Genomic DNA, 12,927 nt, shown 5'->3' with positions numbered 1-12,927 from the left:
CTGCCTGCAGTGAAACGCGCCCGTAAGGAAGCTGCCTGGTGCCTCATGGTGTCCCTCCTGCAGGGGGCAGAGGGAAGGTCCCTCGGCTGCCATCACGGTGACCAGACACAGAAGTCCCTCGGCGATGAGCCCCGAGGTGGGCGCAGAAGCGGAGCTGAGCTCCTGGGCTATGGGTTGCAGGGCGCTGGCTCCGAGCTCCCCTTCCTGCACGGGGAAGTGCTCCACCTTCAACGAGCTGCCCTTTCACGTGCCACGTGTGGCCGACATCGAACGCAAAACACGGGTGAGAGGCTGCTGGGTTTGTACGCCCGTGCTGCGTGCCAGCCCTGCACTGATGCAGCTCCTGAGGGAGGGAGCCTGCCAGCCCCAGCCGCAGTTCTGCAGCGTGGGCAGCGCCGCTGCGCTTTGCGCTTGGTCTGCAGGCCCCAGCGCGGCCGCAGCCCCGCAGGGTGCAGGCCTCGCTTCGTAGTGCCGGCTTTCGGCTCTCCCTGGGCTGCACTGAGCCCCGGCGGCCGGCCCGGGCTTCTCGGGGCAGCCAAATTCTGCCCGCACCTTGCGCTCGGGTACGGTTTGTACTCGAGCAATGAACACTGACACCACAAGCACTAAACGACTCTCATACCAACTCCGGGTTTTCATGATATTTAAATATTTATTTAAATTTAAAAATACTTTTCATGGCACCAATGATTTTATGCTAACTAAGATATTGAGTATGTAGAAAAAGGTACATTTTGAAGGAAAATGTAACTTACAGTATTTGGCACATGAAAGGTTAATTTCTAGATTTTTCTTTTTATGAAAACTAAGAAATTCACATTTTCAGGTATTTTACCGTCTACTGCTTAAAGATGCAGTATGCTATTACGAGATATTTTTTTTTTCTGATATAAGAATCTATGGAAACAACATTTTAATATAAAGACAGGTAAAACTAACAAGTAGTGAAACACAAGACATAATATGGAACATACAGGAAAAACGTACAATGAAAAATTACCAGTTCTCGTGGTTTTTGCAGTAAAATGCTGGGTGAACACTGCAGAGGTAACCTAGGTCTGGCATTTATAGCTATCCTAAAGTAAGCTGATGGAAAAGGTTTTCAAGGTCAATACTCGGACGCATCGCGTTTCTTTCAAAGGAAGGTGCCTAACGTACAAAGTATTGAGAGCAGGGCGGCCGCTGGGGCAGGCGGTACGCCGAGGTGACACCACGCGGGTACGGCAGCAGCTGAAACAAGGGAATACTGCATCTTTAACCTGGGGTGAAAAATGTCAAGTTTGAGACTATCACGCACTGCATAGAAACACCATTAACTACAGACTGAGGTAGGAACACTACACTAAGAGTTAATTTCGCTATGTTGCATAAAACAGGGTATCATGTAAAAACCGATCCTCCGGCTCCTGGCAGCGCTCGGGACTTCACCTGTCTGCTCAGAGCCACAGTGGGACGCCAACCCCCTCGGCTGCTGGGCCGTGATCGGGCGGCGTCGGGGTGAGCGGTGACCGCGCTGTGCCGGGCGCCGCTGCCCGGGGCCGGCCCCACCGGGGATGGTTGGCGGGCTGCTCGGGCAGGAACGCGGGAATCGGGCTGCTTAAAACTGCAGTTATGGCCCCAGCTTACGTAAAATCTCTCCCTGAGATGAAATAAAACTCGCTCGTCTGGTCTCCCTGCGTTGAGTACGTCCAACTTCTCGTCCAAAACTTAACAGAACTGGCTTTTATTGCTCCCTGTGTAAGAGACTGTTATGCTTCCCAGGTAACTGAAGGTCCCGGCGGCTATGACACAAGTACAATGAGCTATTTTTTGTTTATTTTTGCTTAAGAATAGATAGGTCTAATGGTTATCCATTGGCTTTTCCAGTGTTACCTCTGCTCCGGTAGTTCTGTCCTTTTTATCTTCAGAAAAGTCATAAAATTAGAGCTCCTCTCTGTATTCCAAAACTAGTAACACGTTAAACTGACGTTAGGCTTCCAGTCTACAAAAAACATTTACACCATTCGCTCGGCTCCAGCCCCTTGGTACAGCGCACCGCGTTCACCCAATCCGTAAAGTAAAAAAAGACTCGGTTAGGTTCAATAACAAAATAGCTTTTCGTTGTTAAAATATACGTTGAAACAGTCTCTTTGTTTGTACAAAAGGAGTACAGCTTTCTGAGGCTCGCTGGCTTACTAACCATCCCCGGCTGTGCGCCGGGGCTGGCCGAGCTCTCGCCCACCGGCGCGGGGCCTGGAGCCACAGCTGCGAAGCGCGGTGCCGTGGGCAGCCGGACAGGGACCGGCCATGGCGCAGAGACAGTCCCAGGAGGCCGCGTGTGGCGCAGGGCGAGGGCCACGGCCGCCTGCATCAGAAGGAGCCGGCGCGGGGCGAGGCCGGCCAGGGGGTGCCCCGCGGGAGGCTCCGGCTCGGAAGGAGCGCGCTCTGCAAAGCGGTGCTTGGTGGGCGGTGGCGTGGCGCACAGTGGCGGATTCGATAACGTAACGATACACAAGTGTTTAAATTAAAACTCAGTAGCACCATTGCTAAAGCTCCTGCGTAATACAGCATCTCTGGCCTCTCAGCCGCTGGCTGATGCTTGTACAATGATCAGTGGTAATAGTAAAATAAATTCCTCTCTTTATTTGGTACTTCCAAAAGTAACACACGCGGCTGTGAAAAATCAAAACGGAAACCTTAACTTATTCTGCGGGCTCCAAGGGGTGGAAGCAGCGGCCGAGCAGGCTAGGGAAGGACAAGTGTCTGGTCTGCGTCTACCCCTCTCGTCCTCCTGGAAAGAAACGTCCTAGGCAGCACTGTACTCGGGGTCATGGGAGAAGGAGTTATTGCAAGAGCTGAAGGTGCCACAAAGGTCCCGCTCGCTGGGGACAGCAGCAGGTCTCTCCCGAGTCCGCCTGGCTAGTTTTGTGGCGGCTCCTGCCTTCAGGTGTCAATGAGCAGGCTTACCACGGCGCGGACTTTGCAGGCAAACCATCGCCTGAGGGGACAAAAGTATTGGTAATGGAACTGCTCGAACTCGGGGGTCTGGCGGATATCGCGGAAAAAGGCAGTGTCAAGGTCGGACTCGGTAAGGATGATCAGGAGAAGGAGCAAAACAAAGAGGAGTCCAACTGTCACAAGGAGCAAACGGAGGACACTTAAAACAAACTTATTCACCTGTTCCGCCTGTGTCCCGCCGCGGCCGCTGGCGCCCAGGCACAGGGCGCGGAGCTCGCCCGGCTCCTCGGCCTCGGCCGCGCTGGGCGTGCCGGCCTCCGACTCCTTCTCCTCCTCGATGCTGCACGGAGCCCCGTTCAGCTGCCGCGACAGCAGCATCAGCTCCAGGCTGTGCTCGGCCACCGGCGTGGGCAGCACGCTGTCGGCCGGGCTGTAGCTCTCGTCGGCGATGACGGCCACCCGCTCGCTGCTCTCGGCGCGGCCGCCGCGGCCGGGGGGCACGAAGGCGTCGCCGTGGGAGGCCGAGCGCACCGGGGTGGAGTGGGCGCTGTCACGCAGCGACTCCAGGCCTGGGCGGGGAGGGAAGTGCTCAGTGGTGCTGGGGGGCCGGGGGAGCCCCCTGACACCACCCGCTCGCCCCACGCTGCCCCCAGCCCTACCCCGTGTCCCCAGCACAGGGTGGGCGCAAAGCACTGGGTGATGTCTGGGAGAGCAGCCCATGAGCACCCTGTTCGGCTTTTGTGTGTTTTTACTTATTTTTTGGGTGTTTTTTTTTTTTTTTTTTTTTTTTTTTTTTAACTGTTTGATTGGTGGTGGATGGTTTTTTTTGACACCTGCAGAGCAGTCCGGGTCCTGCGCAGCAGCCCTGGGCAGCGCTCAGCACCTTTTTTGTGCTGCTTGTGACTGCAGAGGCGGCTCCCCGGCGGGCGCGTGACTTGTCACCGCTGCGAGCAGCCGCGAGCTTTTCGCCTGGACCGCGGCCAGGCTGCTGGCAGGGGCCCGGGTTTGTCATCAATCACCACCGCTTCGCTGTGCTGCAACCGCCTGGAGGGCGACAGCTTCCCCTTGCTCACGGCTTGCTTAAAGGCACCCCTGCCATCAGCTCTCAGCGCAGATAACCTTCAGCTGGGAGTGAAGCACGGCACTGGAGAAGGACAAACGCCTGCTGCCTCCAGCCCCACGTGCCCGTCCCTAGACACCACCACCTAACAGCACAGAGCGTCCTATGCTCCCGTCCTACTGCAAGTGCCTCACAGAGAAGCCTCTGGCTCATGTGGAGCCTTCCCGCAGGGAGGAACCGGTGGCGAGCACCAGCTGAGGGCCGCGGCAGGGCCTCCGTAATGCCAAGGTGGCTCCGGGCTGAGCCCAGCCCCAAGCCCAGCCCTGGGAGCAGCCGCACGTAGGACGGGAGCTGCAGCAGCACCAGGTCCTATTGATGCACTACAAAAAAAATCTCTTACACACACACAGAGTAGCAGAAATAGCCGCACGGCAGCGTGCCCCGCCACATGCTTGGTGGAGCTAGAGTTACAGCCCAGCCAGGGCTGCCCTTTACAAGGCTGAACCCTGCATGCAGGGCAAGGGGGAGCTCTTTCTGCTGAGTAACAGAAAAAACAGAAATACCAAAAAGACCTGCAAAAGTGCCACTTGCTTCTTGCAGTTTTCACAGCAAGAGAGGCAGAGGTCCCCAGGGACCGCAGTGGGCGGGAGGTGCTGCCACTGCAGCTTCCCCTGCACGAGGGAGGGAGCTTGGCGCGGTGCTGGCCAGGCTCAGCACAGCCCCATCGCCGCCCCGCAGCCGCTGAGGGTGACTGGGCTGTGCCGGCCCCGCTTTGAGCCTCAGGGGACACGTCCCCAGGTGGGGAGGACACCGTGCACTGATGCTCTGTGGGACAGGGCGTCCCTGGCTGCCCCGGCCATGCCCCCTGCCAAAACGTGAAGGAAAGGAGCCCAGCGGCCGTCCTGCCCGCATTCCCCTGGGCTTTGCCACCTCCCGCGTGTAAATCCTCCCCGGATGCCTCCGGATCCTGCCGGGCTTAAGGCGGGTGCCAGCGGAGGCACCGAGTGTGGGGGCAGCTAGGGCGCTAAGCGCAGCGCAGGAACCGGCGCCTTCTCACCCTGACAGCTGCTCTCTGTGTCTCATAAAGCACACACAAACATCCCCTCGCTGCTCCCGCTGCACCCCCGGTGGGATCACCACTCAGTGAGAGGTGCTCCCCCCAGCCCAACCGCTCCTGCCACCTCCTTGCTCCGTGGGACCGGCACAAACAGCTAAGAAACCTGGGGAAAGCCGGGACCAGCCCCAAAACTGGGGCTGCTGAGGGTGTGTGGTAATAACGTCCCAACAGAGGAGACACTAGGCACTCCCCACATCCTGGCCCGTATCCCGTGCCCCACTGGGGCTGTGGCTGTGGGACCCCCCCCAGACACCCAGACCCGCCGCCTCACCTGGTGCGTGCCGAATATCGGGGCCAGGGAGAGCGGGCAGGAGAGGCAAAGCCCCCAGAGCCCGGGCCAGCAGCCGCGGCCCCAGGGCCAGCACCCGGACCCGCACCTCCCGGCAGCAGTGGTTGATGAGCCGCAGGTGGACGCTGACTTTGGTTTTGATTTTGACCAGGCACTTCACCATGGTGGCACAGGGCGCCCGCGGGGACTGAGGGGGCGCGGGGCCGGCCGCCCGCCCGCGGCTCGGCTGACGCAGGCAGTGCTGGTGCCGTGGGCTGCGTGTCAGGGCTATTCTGGGCTCTGCGCTCTCACGGTACCCCGTTGAAGTGAGAGCGACAAAACGCAGCTGCCAGGGCAGGGTGCGAGCTGCCAGGCGCCGGGTGATTTATCATGTGGGGCTATTTAATGCCCTCTCCATTTTGCAACGGCACCCATGGGAGGCGAGGAGAGGGCACTCACTGTTAATAGGGCAGCAGAGGTGCCCCAAAAATCAACACGGACGCCTGCCCCAGACTCCCCCGACGGGCACAAACACTGCTTCTGCTGAGGGGGCCCTGCGGGCAGGGGGTCTCCCAGGCTCCGGGCCGTCCCCTCCTCTCCCTCACCACCCTCCCTGTTCCCCAGGCGGGTGCCAGTGGTTTGGCAGCAGGGCTGCAGGGCAGCAGGTCAGACCCTGCGGCGGCTGGGGTGGCAGGAGCAGGGTCTCGGTCGCCTTTGCATTAAATATTTCTGAGCACAACCTTACTGGCCGCACTTCAGAGACTCTAAATGCCGAGAAACAGAAGGCGACAGCTAACACAAGCACATCTGCAGCCGTGCAGAGCACCCTGGGCTGCTCTCCACACCCACCGGCAGCTAGCTGTGCTCTCCAGCCCCTTTTGGGGCTGCGTGCAGGCACGGTGCTGTTGGCACGGCCCCAGCCGGGGCGGCGGTGACAGGCTGCATTTTGTCAGTGCTTTGCTCGCCCTGGGGACACTGGATGTGATGAGCACACACAGGCTTCTTAGCTGGACATGCATTTGGGTGTGCATCTGCTTTTTCTGTGTGCACGTGTGCGTGTGCCTGTGTATGTGTGTGCCTGTGTGTGCCCATGTGCGTGTGCCCGTGTGCAGGGCTGCGCTGGCTGCAGCCCCCAGGAGGTCACCCCGTGTCCTACCTTCCATGATGGAGATGTGAACGGCTCTCCTGCGGGTGCGGGGCACGCTGCTCAGGCGGGGGCCGTGGGTGATGGAGGGGCAGCTCCGGCTCGGCACCAGCCCTGCCCTGGGGACAGAACAGGGACAGTGAGAGCCCGCGGGCTGGACCCCGCATGGCCCAGACGGGGACATCTCCTCCTGCCTTCGGACAGGTCCCTCCAAAACGCCCACTGACGCACAGATCTCCCTCTGCTCTGCTCCTGCCCCAAGCAGCGGTGGGGCCATGCCTGCCCTGGGCTCAGGGACGCCCGCAGAGCTACGGCACCGAGGGACAGGGCTGCTGCGGGAGGCGGCTGCAGACGCTGCCTGTGTCCTTCCCAGCGAACACAGCCCGCACCACGAGCTCTGGCAGCTTGGAGAACACAAATAGGAGAGCGCTTCCGAAAACCCTTCATAAGCTCTCCCTCCCAGGGCTTGGGCTGATGGAACAGGGCTGAGCAGAACCCAGCAGGGCCCAAGGGACCCCTCTGCACCCCGAGCAGCGCGGTACCCGAGCCCCGTGGGCTGCAGCCTGCCGGTGCTGCTGCCGGGCTCTTACCGATGTATCTCCGGCGGCTCCCGCTTGATCTTGGCGCTGGACTCCATCACTTCTTTTGCAACGCGGCCACTGCAGGTGGGTGAAGAACAGCAGCCGTGACCAGGTGGGCAGGACCCCGCTGACCTGGGGGTTCTGCCTGCCATGCGGGCACAGTGCTCCCCGCCCCCGCCCATCCCCACACATGGGCTGCTCCCCACGGGTCTAGGGGAAAGCAGAAATATTTGCTGGTATCAAGTGGGTTATCGGAAGAGCAGGGACAAGCCAGGCTGATGCCTCCCTTGGCTGCTTCTCCTGGCATGGAGTGCTGGACACTGTGGGGCCCCCTCCCCTCTAGGGGGTCCTGCCCCAGGCATCCAGACCCTCCCGTGCCAGCCAGGAGGGAGCTGGCACTGCAAAACCCCCAGAGCTTTCCCTTCCTCTTCAGCCCTGTTCCTACAAAAAATAGCTGGAGAGATGAACGTCAGCAGTGAAATAGGGAGAACGTGGCGATGGCCTCGCTGCGGCAGCAATGGGTGGGTGTCCTGCTGCTGGAGGACCAGGGGCTGACACCACAGCACCCGAAGCACAGCCAAGGGAGCATCCGAAAGCACACCCAGCAGGGACTCGCAGTCGTTATTCACCTGTATCGGAACCGGCTTCCTTTGAAGAACAAGTTGCTGCTGGACACCGTCCGGACCTGGCTCGACTTCTCCAGCCTGCAAGGCACCGAGAGCTGCGTGAGCGCCCCGCGCTGCCGCCCCGCTGCTGGGCACACGGGCACGGTCCGTGCACAAGGGCAGAGCCCTTGCTGGCTTTGCTTTTACACCTGCACCCAGAGCTGGGGACTGATGGCTCTACGGGGCTGGGGAGTGCAGAGGGACACCCATCGGTGCCTTCAGACAGGAGCCCCCAGCCCCATCCCAGATGGGACGCACGGATCGGCCCCGCATGGGCAGGCTGGCAGCTCTGGGGCCGCTCAGAGCAAGGCGCCGCTGGAAGCAGCCCCCTCTCTGCTCCTGCTCAGTGCGAGGAGCCCCAGGATGCTGATCCCCCCCCCCCCGCTCCCACCCCAGGGCAGCCGCTCCCTCGCCCCCAGGCCGGGGCCGTTCAGCACTGCCACAAGCCCACGCGGTCCACTCTGCTGGGCGCGTAATGCCGCCGTAGTGTGCTGATAGCATTAATCATAAAAAGATTTGTAAAGCAATATTGCAATTTCATTCCATGTTAATATAATGAGAGATGAAACCTGCTGATTGCAGCTGCTGATTGCAGTATTCCCAAAGAGAACATATTAGACACTTTATCTCACATCTCACTGATTAGAATAAAACTCATTATAAAGCACAAAGACGGCTATTTTTAAGTAAACCACCGTACAGTAAAACCAAGGCATTCTGCCCTGATTTCTCAGCAGACAGCCCAGCCCACAGCCTGTCCTGCAGCACCTTGTGCTCGATAACCCAACCCTTTCTGGGCAGCCTGAACCAGAGCGGAGACCCAGCGGTCTCCAGCCCTGGGGAAGAGCAGTGACCTCGCTCCAAACCCTCCCCTGACCTATTTTGAAAATCCAGCCCTGAATCTTAGGTCAGACAACATTCCCTGAGTCCTACCACCACCTCCTCTGCTGCCTTTGCACCCCCACCAGCCCAGCTGGCCACAGGACAGCAGCACAGGTAGCAGCCACGCACCGGCACACCCTGACTGGCACCGAACGAGCCGTGATTGACAGGAAAAATGCTAAAACACATCTGGTGCTGTGGACAGGACGTGTGCCGGTCGCTTCGTGTTAGAGGCTTAACCTCCAAACAACTAATTTTAATCCCCTGATCGAGGGTTTGCTGCGGTGGGATCAGCCCCATCGCCCAGCAAATGGGACAGAGCCTCCGGGGGGCACAGGCACTGTGGAGGCTGGTGGGGCTGCCAGGGCCACCCGGAGGGGGCTGCCCGAGCCCCCCACACCTCGCCTTGCCCCGGGACTGACTCACGGGAAACACAGAACAAAGCGCACAGACGGATGGCCGTCCTTGCACTCACTTGTAGAAGGCTTGGTTTTCGATCCCACACTTCCAGAGGTGCTTGCAGGCTTCTGGCGTTGGGGCAAAATAGGTAAGGACAATTTTCTTTTCCTAAAGGAGAAAGAAGTCCATGGGGAAAGGAGTGAGTGGTGACCAGAAGGCAGCGTGCAGGGAATGTGGTGGGGCCTGGAGCAGCGGGAGCTGAAAACCTGCACGGACAGGGTGCGAACCCCCCTGCAAGGACGCTGCTGGGACACGGAGACGTCCCCTTGCATGGGTGGCGGGCAGGCTTGTACAGGCACATTTTTAGCACCCCTGTGGCTGCCGTGCACGCTGGCAGCTCTCAGTGGTGCTCTCAGGGTGCCTCGGTCAGCCAGGGGTGTCGGTAGGACAGCCGGGCCGTGGCACGGCTCAGCCCCATGCTGCTGCCGCTGCTGAGCTCCCCCTGCACCCTCCTCGCCACAGCCCTGCCACCTCCAGCTCCAGTGCCCCCACCAAGGGGCAGGGGTAGCACGGGGCTGACCCCAGCACCCGCACCGTGTCCGAGGCACTGCAGCCATGGGGAGAGCACAATGGGCTCAGCGCAGGCCGTGGGCGCATCCACAGCGATGGCAGAGCTGCAGCCCGTGCCACCCACCCTGCAGGGCCCCTCCGAGGGGACGGCCGGAGGCTGCAGCCCCCTGGGTGCATTAGGAGCTTGCGGCATGCCAGGGCAATGAGAAAGGCCGTGCTCAGTAGGACCCAAGATAAGAGAATGCACTCACCTCCTTCTGACTTACGTATAAATAGAAAGTCTTTCCCTCAAATTTCATTTTGGTCACCTCATTCCTGCACGGACAAGGACAAGGACAAGGACACACACATGAGAGGCTGCCTGGCCCCACTGAGCACGTGGCCACGCAGCCTCCCCGCAGCCTGGCCGTGACGGGGATGGCCTGGAGATGGTTGGTGGCACCGGCCAGGCCAGCAAGCAGGGCGGGCGGCTGGGAGACCGACACTGCCATGGGCAGAAACCCAAGGGCCTGGGGGGCAGCAGAGGCGAGGAGCTGTCCCCACCCTGTGCGCTGGGGCAGTCCCCAGCTGAGGCATCGCCTCCACGAGGTTCGCTGCGGGGCCGTGCGGTGGTGCTGGGTGGTGGTGGTGGCAGGATGGTGCAGAGCAGCACAGGCTGGGCGTTCCCACACCCAGCACCAGAGCTTTTGGGCAGCAGGAGCTCACAGGTGCACTGGTGTGTGCAGGGCACAGGACGGGGCTTCCAGCTGCCCACATCGCCCTCCTTCCCATCCCCTCCTCGGGCCTTGTCCCTGCTCAGATGTGCCCATGTGGCCCCCTCACCGCCATCCCTGGGGGCTCCACTGCCTCCACTCAGCACCCAGCAAGTGCCCGGGGAAGGCACCAGCACTGGGAGCACCCGAGCACCCCTGCCAGTGGGATTCCAGCCCAGGCGTCCCTCCAGCGCCCTGGGGTGACACGGGCACCGTGACGGTGCAGGAGGAGCAGGGTGGAGCGGGGCCCGCTCACCATTTGATGAAGTGTACTCGCTTGTTTCCCTGCAGCACCACGAACCCGAAGGGAGTGAAGGCCAAAAACGCCGCATTTCCCGACACGTCCTGGAAGGCAACAGCGGCTCCTCAGCAAAGTGCTGCCAAGCCAGCAACGTTCACAAGCCACCGTCCACCCCCAGCCCGTATCGGGGCCTCACAGACCCCCCAGCCCAGCCCTGCACGGAGCATCCCCCGGTGATCCTGTTCAGACCGGGGCACCGCAGCAGAGCACCAGATCCGGCTGCTCCAGCAGCACTGAGAAAAGGCAGGGCAGCTCCCAGCCCTCGTGGTCCCACCAATTCACAAGTAAGCAATAAGCAGGGAAGATGACAGTGCTCAACAAATCCTTTTGCTAATAATTAAACAGGAAAATGGTAAAAACCTGTTAAACTTCTGACACCCTCAGAGCCCTGCGCAGCCAGTGCAGCTGGGCAGCACCGAGGCAGTTTAGAACCAGTAATTAGTGTCGTGTGCGGAGCCAGGCGGCGCGGTAACTTAATCATAACAACCAGACTCCAGGGAAGCGATCATTAACTGCACTGATGCTCATGAAAAAAAAGCAGATATATGCTGAATTTTAAAAATATTATACAACGGTTGTGGCTGCTCTTTAATTGTGAGGCTTTTCCTCAGCCCGCAGATGCTTGCCCTGCGCTCAGGCTGCTTTAGCAGGATGCTGAGTGAGGGGAGCGGGCATGACAGGGGCTGACAGGAGACACGGGATGTCCAGAGCACTGGAAGGAGAAGCAGACGCAGGACTTCAGAGGGGAGGATGCCCGCCTGGTGCCTGCCCTCCTCCTGCAGTGTGCTGCCCAGGTCCCACCGTGCGGCCGCAGGCATTTTCTCTGAAGGGTCACTTCCACCCTCGTGGCACAGCTGCCAGTCCTTGGTTCCTGGCCCAGCACAGAGATGCCACCTGAATGCACATCAGAGGGGTGCAGGAGACAGTTTTCCTGATATCTTCAGAATTTGTGCAGAGAACGAATCGGTTTTAAATCCGGATAGATCAAAATCCATTTTAATCTGCCAAGGGTGAATGGCCAAAAGCAAGGAGCCCTGAACCTCCAGCCTCCTGCACAAAGCAAGGCGCAAAGCCCCCAGCCGATCGTGCCCAGGCGGGTGGTGAGGGGGACAAGATCTCCGTGCGGCTCCATGGGACCGGCAGTGCCCGCAGCCCAGGGCTGTGGCTCCTCAACGGAGGTGGGAGGTGGAGACCCCCACCCCCTACCCACCACTGCCCCACACCATCTGGGGGGCACAGTGGTGCCGGGGCACAGCACCCCGCTGGTAAGGGGGTGCCAGAACGAACATTATCAGCAGGGAGCCAAGTGTGGGCGCAGCTCTCCCAGTGCCCGTCCCTCGGGCTATCGGCACAGCCAGCTCCGATGTGCTGTGCTCTCCGTGCTGTGCTCTCCCACTGTTTGCAGCCCCAGCCCCAGCCCTGCCCAGTGCCCAGCAGCAGAGTGCAGGATTTTGCTGTCTTTTGGGCATTTGTGAGCCTGGCCCCTCCAGCACCCCGTGCTGCAAAGCCGCACAGCACCCAGCCACAGGGGCTGCAGTAGGACCGCAGGGTGCTGCCCGTGTCCGCTGCCTTGGTGATTTTATTTAGGCTCAGCCCAGCTCCTGTGCCAGTAAATGGCCGGGCTCCCCCCGCAGGCCAGGTGTACTTGCTGTGACTGGGAATTTACACGGTGTAACCCCGTTAAAGGCCTGGAGGAGCTCAGAGCAGGCACTTCCCTTACGGTAAAACTCCCCGCCTGCTTTGCATCCCATGTCCATCTGCATGTGATGGGATTATAAGGGACCACGGAGAGCCAAATGCAATGACATCTAGAGTCAATAGAAAGCATTTCAAACAGAAAATTCGATTAGTGGCCAGAGAAGAGCAGAGAGTTAGACTGTCTCTGGCAGATTAATGGTTGTTGGTTTCTCAGACACATTACTGACCTTGCTGCTGCCTCCAAATTACATGCTTTTGCAGATGATCGGCCATTGTCTTTTGCAGTTGTCTGCATGTACAAACGCCTTCTTAGGACTTCCCTAAATACTCCTCAGGAAGGCCGTCGGGGCAGTTTTCCTCCCTGCTGCCCCCTGTGCACATATTCCCCTTTGGGGCTGTTTTTTATGGCAGGGCAAGGGCTGCACCCAGCGCCTGCCACACTCCGCAGTGCTCCCAGTGCCAGAGCCCCCCGGCAGGTGACAAATGGCTGTGCCTGGGAGCATCAGTGGCACCTCTGCAACGTGGTACCTGCCAGCGTGAGAACACAGCACCA

The 12,927-nt window shown here is 59.9% G+C and overlaps 1 protein-coding gene across 3 annotated transcripts in view; it reads right to left on the bottom strand.

Moving 5' to 3' along the window:
* Window positions 1–638: 638 nt before the first annotated feature.
* The window catches only part of FRMD5 (FERM domain containing 5), an 83,118-nt gene continuing 70,829 nt past the window's right edge, over window positions 639–12,927 (bottom strand). For 2 of the 3 annotated variants that reach the window (XM_040570068.1, XM_040570070.1), the window contains 7 exons: window positions 10,632–10,720; window positions 9,875–9,938; window positions 9,130–9,221; window positions 7,737–7,811; window positions 7,117–7,185; window positions 6,539–6,645; window positions 639–3,506 (listed from right to left, as the gene is read on the bottom strand). In XM_040570068.1, coding sequence (XP_040426002.1) covers window positions 2,923–3,506; window positions 6,539–6,645; window positions 7,117–7,185; window positions 7,737–7,811; window positions 9,130–9,221; window positions 9,875–9,938; window positions 10,632–10,720 — 1,080 coding nt within the window. In that variant the 3' untranslated portion in view covers window positions 639–2,922. The remainder of the gene's footprint in view (window positions 3,507–6,538; window positions 6,646–7,116; window positions 7,186–7,736; window positions 7,812–9,129; window positions 9,222–9,874; window positions 9,939–10,631; window positions 10,721–12,927) is intronic. The other variant, XM_040570071.1, reaches the window with a different exon arrangement.

Source organism: Cygnus olor, chromosome 11, assembly GCF_009769625.2.
Source record: "Cygnus olor isolate bCygOlo1 chromosome 11, bCygOlo1.pri.v2, whole genome shotgun sequence".
Taxonomy (NCBI): domain Eukaryota; kingdom Metazoa; phylum Chordata; class Aves; order Anseriformes; family Anatidae; genus Cygnus; species Cygnus olor.
The sequence above is the reverse complement of the archived record's forward strand: the minus strand, read 5'-3'. Positions and strand labels throughout refer to the sequence as shown.